This window comes from Hyperolius riggenbachi, chromosome 2, assembly GCF_040937935.1.
Source record: "Hyperolius riggenbachi isolate aHypRig1 chromosome 2, aHypRig1.pri, whole genome shotgun sequence".
NCBI classification, from domain to species: domain Eukaryota; kingdom Metazoa; phylum Chordata; class Amphibia; order Anura; family Hyperoliidae; genus Hyperolius; species Hyperolius riggenbachi.
The window spans coordinates 410,372,601-410,385,421 of NC_090647.1; the positions used below are offsets into that span (position 1 = coordinate 410,372,601).

The window sequence follows — 12,821 nt, forward strand, 5'->3', positions numbered from 1 at the left end:
ACACGATAAAATTACTGTTATAGCAACGACCTGCTAATTGCAGCCGCACTTTTGTTTCTATGTGTGGCTAAACTATCGGTATCCATAACTACTGAATATGAACTACTATATTGTGGCTACAAGAAACTGAAAATGAAATTGAAAAGGATAACATGAACTATTAAAATAACGTTAATACTTGTGGCTACTACTACATTGAATTTGAACTACTGTATGGCAGCTAAAAGAAACTGCTTTTATAATAAAATTTAGGATGGGTGGTTAAAGTTGGGCACCGCCAAGGTGGAGTGAGTTAGGTCCCACCATGGGGGGATTAAGGTTAGGCACCACCATGGGGATTAAGGTTAGGCACACGGTGGTAAAGGATAGGCACCGCCATGGGGCCATGGGTGGTGAAGGTAAAGTTCTGGGGGAGGTTAAGGCTGGGCATCAGTAGAGGGAGGGTTTTGTGTGCGAGTAGAGTTAGTTTAGGTCATAGTAAAATATCAGTAATCTTTACTGATATTTTACTATAAGAATTAACTAGTAGAATATCTGTAATTTTACTGATACTCTAATAGCAGCTATAACTAGTAGAATATTGTTAATTTTACCAAAATTCTAATAGCAGCTATACCTGGCGCCCTTTTTATCAGGTGCCTTTTTTGCATATATGTGTGTTTTGGACATACACATGTGGACAAATGATTGTGAATAGACTATAAGTTCTATTCTGTTCACTAAATAATCAAACACAAACAAGCAAACAACAAACAAACACAGAACATTTATATCGCGCTTTTCTCCTGGCGGACTCAAAGCACCAGAGCTGCAGCCACTAGGACGCACTCTATAGGCAGTAGCAGTGAATAGGTGCTGGCTTACTGAACAGGCAGAGCCGAGATTCGAACCCAGGTCTCCTGTGTCAGAGGAAGAGCCCTTAACACTATCCAGCCACCGGCTAAATAATCAAGCAGATAAACTGTATGTGTTAGAGCATTTGCATAATCTGCCTTTTATATGTCCCTCATAATCATTGCTTCATGACAGAAATTTGTATCTGAATCATTTTCACCTACTGTGCCCTAGCTGGACATATTGGGCCTGATTTACTAAGGTTCTCCAAGTCTGCATATTGCTGGAAAACCGTGAACAACTTTAGTGATTTAGCAAACCTAAGCTCTGCAAAAACTAAAGTCGTCATGTCTGTTAACCACTTCCCGACCGCCTAACGCACAGAGACGGCCGGGAAGTGGAGCCCTGAAGGACCGGCTCACCCACAGAGGCGGCGGTCCTTCTAAGGGCATGGGCGGAGCGATCGCGTCATCCGTGACGCGATCCTCCGCCAGCGCCTGTCACCGCTCGCCCGCCGCATCATACGGAAGCGCCGGCGGGATGTTAACCCCGCGATCGCCGCATACAAAGTGTATAATACACTTTGTAATGTTTACAAAGTGTATTATACAGGCTGCCTCCTGCCCTGGTGGTCCCAGTGTCCGAGGGACCACCAGGGCAGGCTGCAGCCACCCTAGTCTGCACCCAAGCACACTGATTTCTCCCCCCCCTGCCCCAGATCGCCCACAGCACCCATCAGACCCCCCCCTGCCCACCCTCCAGACCCCTGTTTGCACCCAATAACCCCCCTAATCACCCATCAATCACTCCCTGTCACTATCTGTCAACGCTATTTTTTTTTTATCCCCCCCCTGCTCCCTGCCCCCTCCTGATCACCCCCCACCCCTCAGATTCTCCCCAGACCCCACCCCCCCCCAGACCACACACCCCTGTTTACTGTATGCATCTATCCCCCTGATCACCTGTCAATCACCTGTCAATCACCCGTCAATCACCCGTCAATCACCCGTCAATCACCCCCTGTCACTGCCACCCATCAATCAGCCCCTAATCTGCCCCTTGCGGGCAATCTGATCACCCCCCCACAGCAATAGATCGCCCACAGATCCGACATCAGATCACCTCCCAAATCCATTGTTTACATCTATTCTCTCCTCTAAACACCCACTAATTACCCATCAATCACCCATCAATCACCCCCTATCACCACCTGTCACTTTTACCTATCAGATCAGACCCTAATCTGCCCCTTGCGGGCACCCAATCACCCGCCCACACGCTCAGATTGCCCTCTGACCCCCCCTTATCAATTCACCAGTGCATTAATTACATCTGTTCTTCCCTGTAATAACCCACTGATCACCTGTCAATCACCTGCCAATCACCTATCACCCATCAATCACCCCCTGTCACCCCCTGTCACTGCCACCCATCAATCAGCCCCTAACCTGCCCCTTGCGGGAGATCTGATCACCCACCCACACCATTAGATCGCCCGCAAACCCGCCGTCAGATTACCTCCCAAATGTATCGTTTACATCTGTTATCTTCTCTAAACACCCACTAATTACCCATCAATCACCCCCTATCACCACCTGTCACTGTTACCTATCAGATCAGACCCTAATCTGCCCCTTGCGGGCACCCAATCATCCGCCCACACGCTCAGATTGCCCTCAGACCCCCCCCCCTTATCAATTCGCCAGTGCATTAATTACATCTGTCCTTCCCTGTAATAACCCACTGATCACCTGTCAATCACCTGCCAATCACCTATCACCCATCAATCACCCCCTGTCACTGCCACCCAACAATCAGCCCCTAACCTGCCCCTTGCGGGCAATCTGATCACCCACCCACACCAATAGATCGCCCGCAGATCCGACATCAGATCACCACCCAAGCGCAGCGTTTACATCTATTCTCTCCTCTAAACACCCACTAATTACCCATCAATCACCCCCTATCACCACCTGTCACTGTTACCCATCAGATCAGACCCTAATCTGCCCCTTGCGGGCACCCAATCACCCGCCTACACGCTCAGATTGCCCTCAGACCCCCCCTTATCAATTCGCCAGTGCAATATTTACATCTGTCCTTCCCTGTAATAACCCACTGATCACCTGTCAATCACCTGCCAATCACCCATCACCCATCAATCACCCCCTGTCACTGCCACCCATCAATCACCCCCTGTCACTGCCACCCATCAATCACCCGCTGTCACTGCCACCCATCAATCAGCCCCTAACCTGCCCCTTGCGGGCAAACTGATCACCCACCCACACCAATAGATCGCCCGCAGATCCGACATCAGATCACCACCCAAGCGCAGTGTTTCCATCTATTCTCTACCCTAAACACCCACTAATTCCCCACCAATCACCCCCTGTCACTGCTACCTTTCAGATTAGACCCCTATCTGCCCCTAGGGCACTCAATCACCCGCCCACACCCTCAGAATGCCCTCAGACCCCAGCCCTGATCACCTCGCCAGTGCATTGCTTGCATCTATTCCCCCCTCTAATCACACCTTGAGACACCCATCAATCACCTCCTGTCACCCCCTAGCACACCTACCCATCAGATCAGGCCCCAATTTGCCCCGTGTGGGCTCCTAATCACTCGGCCAAACCCTCAGATCCCCCTCAGACCCCCTTCCGATCACCTCCCCAGTGCATTGATTGCATCTATTTTCCCCTCTAACCACCCCCTGAGACACCCATCAATCACCTCCTGTCACCCCCCTAGCACTCCTATCCATCAGATCAGGCCCAATACAACCTGTCATCTAAAAGGCCACCCTGCTTATGACCGGTTCCACAAAATTCGCCCCCTCATAGACCACCTGTCATCAAAATTTGCAGATGCTTATACCTCTGAACAGTCATTTTGAGACATTTGGTTTCCAGACTACTCACGGTTTTGGGCCTGTAAAATGCCAGGGCGGTATAGGAACCCCACAAGTGACCCCATTTTAGAAAAAAAGACACCCCAAGGTATTCTGTTAGGTGTATGACGAGTTCTTAGAAGATTTCATTTTTTGTCAAAAGTTAGCGGAAATTAATTTTTATTGTTTTTTTTTTCACAAAGTGTCATTTTTCACTAACTTGTGACAAAAAATAAAATCTTCTATGAACTCTCCATACACCTAACGGAATACCTTGGGGTGTCTTCTTTCTAAAATGGGGTCACTTGTGGGGTTCCTATACTGCCCTGGCATTTTAGGGGCCCTAAACTGCGAGGAGTAGTCTAGAAAACAAATGCTTCAAAATGATCTGTGAATAGGACGTTGGGCCCCTTAGCGCACCTAGGCTGCAAAAAAGTGTCACACATGTGGTACCGCCGTACTCAGGAAAAGTAGTATAATGTGTTTTGGGGTGTATTTTTACACATACCCATGCTGGGTGGGAGAAATTTCTATGTAAATGGACAATTGTGTGTAAAAAAATCAAACAATTGTCATTTACAGAGATATTTCTCCCACTTAGCATGGGTATGTGTAAAAATACACCCCAAAACGCATTATACTACTTCTCCTGAGTACGGCGGTACCACATGTGTGGCAATTTTTTAAACCCTAAGTACGCTAAGGGGCCCAAAGTCCAATGAGTACCTTTAGGATTTCACAGGTCATTTTGCGACATTTGGTTTCAAGACTACTCCTCACGGTTTAGGGCCCCTAAAATGCCAGGGCAGTATAGGAACCCCACAAATGACCCCATTCTAGAAAGAAGACACCCAAATGTATTCCGTACGGAGTATGGTGAGTTCATAGAAGATTTTATTTTTTGTCACAAGTTAGCGGAAAATGACACTTTGTGAAAAAAAACTATTAAAATCAATTTCCGCTAACTTGTGACAAAAAAATAAAAACTTCTATGAACTCACCATACTCCTAACGGAATACCTTGGGGTGTCTTCTTTCTAAAATGGGGTCATTAGTGGGGTTCCTATACTGCCCTGGCATTTTAGGGGCCCTAAACCGCGAGGAGTAGTCTTGAAACAAAAATGACCTGTGAAATCCTAAAGGTACTCATTGGACTTTGGGCCCCTTAGTGCAGTTAGGGTGCAAAAAAGTGCCACACATGTGGTATCGCCGTACTCGGGAGAAGTAGTATAATGTGTTTTGGGGTGTATTTTTACACATACCCATGCTGGGTGGGAGAAATACCTCTATAAATGACAATCTTTTGATTTTTTTACACACAATTGTCCATTTACAGAGGTATTTCTCCCACCCAGCATGGGTATGTGTAAAAATACACCCCAAAACACATTGTACTACTTCACCCTAACTGCGCTAAAGGGCCCAAAGTCCAATGAGTACCTTTAGGATTTCACAGGTCATTTTGAGAAATTTCGTTTCAAGACTACTCCTCACGGTTTAGGGCCCCTAAAATGCCAGGGCAGTATAGGAACCCCACAAATGACCCCATTTTAGAAAGAAGACACCCCAAGGTATTCCGTTAGTAGTATGGCGAGTTTATAGAAGATTTTATTTTTTGTCACAAGTTAGCGGAAATTGATTTTAATTGTGTTTTTTCACAAAGTGTCATTTTCCGCTAACTTTTGACAAAAAATAAAATCTTCTATGAACTCACCATACTCCTAACGGAATACCTTGGGGTGTCTTCTTTCTAAAATGGGGTCATTTGTGGGGTTCCTATACTGCCCTGGCATTTTAGGGGCCCTAAACCGTGAGGAGTAGTCTTGAAACGAAATTTCTCAAAATGACCTGTGAAATCCTAAAGGTACTCATTGGACTTTGGGCCCTTTAGCGCAGTTAGGGTGCAAAAAAGTGCCACACATGTGGTATCGCCGTACTCGGGAGAAGTAGTATAATGTGTTTTGTGGTGTATTTTTACACATACCCATGCTGAGTGGGAGAAAGATCTCTGTAAATGGACAATTGTGTGTAAAAAAAATTAACAAATTGTCATTTACAGAGATATTTCTCCCACCCAGCATGGGTATGTGTAAAAATACACCCCAAAACGCATTATACTACTTCTCCTGAGTACGGCGGTACCACATGTGTGGCAATTTTTTAAACCCTAAGTACGCTAAGGGGCCCAAAGTCCAATGAGTACCTTTAGGATTTCACAGGTCATTTTGCGACATTTGGTTTCAAGACTACTCCTCACGGTTTAGGGCCCCTAAAATGCCAGGGCAGTATAGGAACCCCACAAATGACCCCATTCTAGAAAGAAAACACCTAAATGTATTCCGTACGGAGTATGGTGAGTTCATAGAAGATTTTATTTTTTGTCACAAGTTAGCGGAAAATGACACTTTGTGAAAAAAAACTATTAAAATCAATTTCCGCTAACTTGTGACAAAAAAATAAAAACTTCTATGAACTCACCATACTCCTAACGGAATACCTTGGGGTGTCTTCTTTCTAAAATGGGGTCATTAGTGGGGTTCCTATACTGCTAAAAAATCATTTTTTTGCCAAAATTCATGTCTTTTTTGATGAATATAATAAAAAGTAAAAATCACAGGAGCAATCAAAAAGCACCAAAAGAAAGCTTTATTAGTGACAAGAAAAGGAGCCAAAATTCATTTAGGTGGTAGGTTGTATGAGCGAGCAATAAACCGTGAAAGCTGCAGTGGTCTGAATGGAAAAAAAGTGGCCGGTCCTTAAGGGGTAGAAAGCCCTAGGTCCTCAAGTGGTTAAAGAGAAACTGAACCAAAAAAAAGGTCACTAAATTGAGCCTCCTTATCCCTTTGAAATGAATGATTAGACACAAAACACTTGTGAAGGGAAATATACAAGTAGATATATTTGTGCAATACAACTATGAATAAAAGAGAATGGCAGGCTCCATCTTGCAGCTCTCACTCCATGGGAGGTGCAGAGTCTGATTCTGCTGGGCGGTGTTACAGTTGGAGTTAGACATGCCAATTCACGCCCACAGAATGAGATTTACAACCCAGTGTCATGAGGTCATCATCAGTCGCCCTGTTACAGGAAAGTGACAGCTGGGGCTTCTGCTGCTGCCCTGCACTGTACTGGCACACGCCTTGATAAAGTATTATTCTTTTTCTCTAACTATGCCTCCTGCAGTGTGAGATCTTGTGATGTCATTCTGTAGTCCTGCAGCTCTCCCTATTGGTGTTGTGCCAGATCCCATATCATGTCCTGTAGTCACACAGCTCTCCCCTTTCGTATCCTGTGCGACAGAGGGAGGGGGGTAACACTGCAGAGGGAATCCGCATTTATGCCAAACACTCCTTCTCGTAGGTGTCACGCAGGGGGAATCCCTTCTTACATCATCCAGCTGCCCTTGCCCTCCCGTGTAGGTAGCTTGGCAGAGGGAATCCCCCTTTTATGTCACCACCTGTGATTACTCGTGATTCAGGTCGGTGATCATCCCAGCTCTCTTAGGCCCAGTGCACACTGAGCAGTTTTAGGAGCGATCCGCCGACCGCATCCGCCAGTGAAACCGCTTGGCTAATGTATTTCAATTGGATGGTGCACACCAGCGGTTTGAGGATTTTAGCAAACCACAAACGTCCCTCCTGCTGCACGTTCGCGGTTTGCAGAAGCGTTTCTGCCTCAATGTAAAGTATAGGAAAAACGCAAACCATTCTGAAATACGCTACATCAGAGCGGTTTTCCAGGTGTTTTTGTTAGAGAAGCTGTTCAGTAACAGCTTCACTGTAACAGTATTTGTAATCTGCTACACAAAAACGGTCCAAAGACCCGTAGGCATGTTTAGAAAGCCTCTCTAAACATGCCTAGAATCGCTCTGAAATCTGCTCCAAAAGCCGCTAGTGTTTTGAGGATCTGCTAGCGGTTTTGGTGTGCCCTGGATATACACACTAAGTGAGAGGTTCGGCACTTCACAGTGTAAAAAAGAAGGAACATGTTTTTCCCCCAAAAAAATCATAAATATATATATATATATATATATGCTTCACTCTTTATAAAACTGACCAAATGTCCACTTTTAAAAAATGACAGTCACGCATATGCTTCACTGATATTACTTCACTCTTGCTAATTTCAGGAAAAACTATTTTTTAGCCAAAAAAACCCGTTTAGATACATGATCACCCCCTCTCGTTATCAATTCACATACACCCTAAGAGAGGTTTGACACTTCACAGTGTAAAAAAGACTGAACAGGTTTTCCCAAAAATCATAAATATATATGCTTCACTGTTAATGCTTCACTCTTTATAAAACTGACCAAATGTCCACTAAAAAAATATGACAGGCATGCATATGCTTCGCTGATATTACTTCACTCTTGTTAATTTCAGGAAAAACTTTTTTTTTTTTGCAAAAAAGCAACCCGCTATCTCCCCCTCTCGTTATCAATTCACATACACACTAATATAGGTTTTGTGCTTTACAGTGTAAAAAGGACTGTTATATGTTTTTAGTGGACATTTGTTTAGTTTTATATAGAGTGAAGCATTAACAGTGAAGCATATATATGTATTCATGTTTTTTCTGGGAAAAACTTGTTCAGTCCTTTTTACACTGTAACGCACTATAAGCGCTTTTATGAGCACTTTTTAGCCATCAGAACTTTCTGTGAGCTTTTTAAAAAGGGCTCCCATTGACTTACATTAAAATCGCTATTGCGGTAATATCGCTCAGAAAAGCGCTTATAGTGTGTCTAAGCCCTTATGCAGAGAAGGGGAGAAATGGTGAGGAGAGAAAAGCTGAAAGAGAAGGAAGAAGATAGTTAAGTGACAAGACAATATGCTCTGTACAGCACTGCAAAAGATGGCGCTATATAAATCCTATATAATAATAGGTAACTGCGTACAGCAGGGACAGTTGTTTCTGTGTAGCTGGATGTGTAGCTGGATCTGTGCTTTTTGCTAATGCGCATGTGCGCAGCACGGACCCAGCCTTACACACAGAAGGACGGGGATTGGGCCAGGGAGCCGAGCGGCCTGCCGGATGTGCGGCGGGTGAGTGGGTGACATACGCGCGTGGCCGGGTGAGCGGGCAGTGGACACGCGCGGCAGGCGGGTGGCGAAAAACAGACCCAGAGCCGTTTTTAAAAGGGCTTAGGTCCACTAGTACTAAATAATAATAATACTTTGCCTCACCAGCATTGCACTTTTTTTTAGCTTTCCTGTATGACAAGAAGACACAGCCATCCAGCACTAGGGGAAGAGGGAAACAAAGGTGAATGAGGGAGGACTGGTGCCCACCAAGAGTGCTTCTGAGCGTTTTTCAAATCAACAGTGATTTGAAAAGCGCTTGGCTAATGTTACCCTATGACTGTGTTCTCACAGCAGCGTTGTGATTTTTTCAAAAACGCAAACACATTGCATGAAGCATTTTTTGGAGCGATTCATTTGAAAATCGCTTCACAAAATCGCACTCACAAATTGCTAGCGATTGCTATTGTGATTTTGGCGTGCACTAGTCCAGAAAGGAGAGGTATAGGGAGGAATTGAGAATAGCCTGAGATGGAGCAGAGATCTTATCTGTATTGCAGCCCCACATCACACAGAGGTTACTTGCCTGTAATAGGACTCCTGTGCCTGCCAGTCCCTCACACAAGTCAGAAAGCAGCCCTCCTGGAGACTAGGGACTGTCAAAAACTTTTCAACTTGTTTAACACCTTATCCACACATGCAGTCATAACAATGAGGAAAGACCAGACAGATTTTTGCCCACATACCCTCCATGCATAGCTCTGCATCATGCTGCCCTGTGATTGCACTTTTATCAGCTAGCCCAGTGTTTCCCATTGCCTTACAACAAGTTATTTTCTCCCTCAGCTGCTGTCAGGATTCTTGGCTTCACAGGCTCCTCCTGATGACTCACTGTGTCAACAAACGAAGCTGCAGGGGATTTGCATAAGCAGGAGAAAGTCTCCCATTGATCTCTGGGAGCCTGAGCCTGCCTGGCATTTACCATGTGACTTGCCCAGGCAAAAAACGTCACAGGGGAGTGGGGTTTATTAATTAACCATTTACCGCCATCCTAACGTATTAAAACGTCATGCTTACCGCTATTAACAGCAACATGACGTTTTAATACGTCGCGCATTCCCGCCGCTGCTACCGCCGTGTGTCCGCCGCTACCGCCGCCATTACCGTCGGGATCCCGTGCTGGGCGATTGGGGAAGAGGACTGAACCCAATCGCAGTGCCTGGAGTGAATGGACGTGACCGCGAACAGCGGCTACGTCCATTCACATAAACAGGAAATGTAACAGTTTAATAAAGTGTGTAAAAAAAAAAAAAAAAGTGAACACGTCCTATGAGTGTTCACCAGCGCCATCTTGTGGCCAAAATTATATTACACTTACAAAATACATACATTTTCAAGTATATACACATCATTAATAAAATTACACTTCCAACCCTCCCCCCCAAAAAAAACACTTGTAAAAAAAAAAAATCAGCTTAAAAAAAATAAATAAATAGTTACCTTAGGGACTCAGCTTTTTTTATTCTATATTTTATGGGGGAAAATTAATTTTAATTTATTACATAGGGGCTTGTAATTATGGCCAGAACAAACAGAAAAATAACCACTTATATTTCAAAATAATATACTGTCGCCATACATTGTGGTAGGGACATAATCTAAACGGTTTAATTATCGGGACCACTGGGCAAATAAAACGTGTTTGTTTTATCCACAGGAGAATGTTTAATTTTAAAACTATAAAGGCTGAACACTGAGAAATAATGATTTTTTTTCTTTTTTTTTCTGTTTTTCTCATTAAAATGCATTTAGAATAAAAAAATTCTTAGCAAAATGTACTATCCACAGAAAGCCTAATTGGTGGCGAAAAAAACGAGGTATAGATCATTTTCTTGTGATAAGTAGTAATAAAGTTATTAGGGAATAAAAGGGAGGAGCGCTGACAACTGAAAATTGCTCTGGTCCGTTAGGATAAAAACCCTTGGGGGTGAACTGGTTAAATTGTATATTACAGTTTATTCACATATTTTTGTACATATATTGTACTGTTTTTGCCTACAACTTTTAACATGGATTGCAATGCTCTGTTTTCATATTCTGAGTTCAGTTCCTCTTTAAAGTAATTAAATTAATGAGCTAGTGTTGTTAAGCTCGTCATATTCCTTTTTTTTTTTTTTTGATTGGGATCAATTTCCCTGCTCCTATACAATACATTAGACATTAGAAAGGAAACCCTGCCAAAACGCTGCATGTCGCGCGATTTGCTTAATCGCAATCGCTGTAGTGGAATCTGTCCCATCTATTTACATTGGCAGAGCATTTAGGGAAATTGCTAGCTATTTAAAGCGCTCCCTAAACGCTCTAGTGGGTTCCAGGCCTCTCAGCAATAAAGCTTTGGTAAAATGCTTACATAACATGGCTTAATCATAAACAGCTGAAAATAAATAGTGGTGGTTCTTATTTTTTAACACATGCAAAAGTGAAAATCAAAAAATGCTAATTAAACTTTTAATCAACCATCTTACTCTAATTGTATGAGTTCTTCCTCCAACTCTGTCCCGTGCTTCCAACACCACCACATTAAGTCCTGACTCCACAAGCAACTTAGCAGCTGTAAGACCTGCAATAACACAACGCATCATTAATGTTTTGATGACAAACTGGGTATTTTAGTACCTGATATAAAGTGATGGTCACATAGCTCCAAGGACATTACTCCTAACATTTCTGGCCACAAGAAAGTTGTGTGCAAATGGTAAAAAAAAAAAACTTGGTTTATTTACAGTGGGGATTACCTAAGGATTTGCTCAGATGATTGACTGGCCGTGGTGGTTGTACCTATCAACTGCCACCATCAGCGGTGCTTATGGCAGTTACCATTTGGTTGAACTATATAGCAAACGGGTCGATCCCCTACTGTTAGACCACTGAACCACATGGTATCCGCAGAGTTCAACTATTTGTGTTTATCAAGATGATTTTGCTTGTTAAATTCTAGGAAAACTACTAAATACACACTTTAAATACAGCAATTGTTAAATATTCTTCTTGTTCACAGATCTGAAATTCTGTCCAGAAACTCATGTGATTCAGAAATTTCCAGAATTTTCACAATAAACCCCAGTAAATGCAGACAGGATAATATAAGCTGACCAAACTTTGCAGCATAGCAATTCTTCTAGGTTATCCCTATAGCCTATTGTCCTGTGATGAGGCGCATAGTTGTAAGTATTTGCAGGACATTCTCTAGAAGGGGCAAGACATTTTTGTGACTAAGGCTAGTACTATGTAACTATTTAAAGGACAACTGTAATGAGAGGAATATTGAGGCTGCCATATATATATTTCCTTTTAAACCATACCAATTGCCTGGCTATCCTACTGTGATTCTCTGTCTCGAAAACTTTTAGTCATAGACCCTGAACAAGCATGCAGCAGACCAGGTGTTTCTGACATTATTGTCAGATTTGACAACAATAGCCACATACTTGTTTCTGGTGTTTTTCAAATACTACTGCAGATAAATAGACCAGCAGGACTGCCAGGCTACTGGTATTGTTGAAAAGGAAATAAATATGGCAGCCTCCATATTCTTCTCACTTCAGTTGTCCTTTAAGGCATCATTCACATGGGACAAGAGTACTGTTCAGCCTCACTGCTGCAGTTTCATGCAGCTGAATGACAGCATTTGTAATACCCCGTGTCATGTTGCCTGGTGGCAAAAAGCAACATTTGTTCTTCCAGGTATGACCAAAGCAATAAAGAATATAAGAAGAAATAACAGATTTTTTCTTGAATCTGGGTATTGGAAGAGAAACCGGCCAAGTGAGAATTTCTTTTTTTATAGAGAGCCATTTCTTTGATATTTAAGCAAGCAAAAACACACTGGTCCATATGCAATTCACTTTTTATCCTGAGCTATCTCTTGGGAGATAATGTTCATCTTCTCTTTAACCATTTAACCACTGAGGTTTTTTTCCCCCTTTTTGACCAGAGCAATTTTCAGCTTTCAGCGCTCCTCCCATTCATTCGCCAATAACTTTATCATTACTCATCACAAAAAAATTATC

General features: G+C 43.2%; 1 protein-coding gene across 2 annotated transcripts in view; it reads right to left on the minus strand.

The window, feature by feature from the left end:
- Nucleotides 1-12,821, minus strand: part of LOC137544516 (amine oxidase [flavin-containing] B-like) — a 203,855-nt gene that overhangs the window by 131,584 nt on the left and 59,450 nt on the right. For both annotated transcript variants that reach the window (XM_068265602.1, XM_068265603.1), the window contains exon 2: nucleotides 11,277-11,371. In XM_068265602.1, the coding sequence (XP_068121703.1) occupies nucleotides 11,277-11,371 (95 nt within the window). The remainder of the gene's footprint in view (nucleotides 1-11,276; nucleotides 11,372-12,821) is intronic.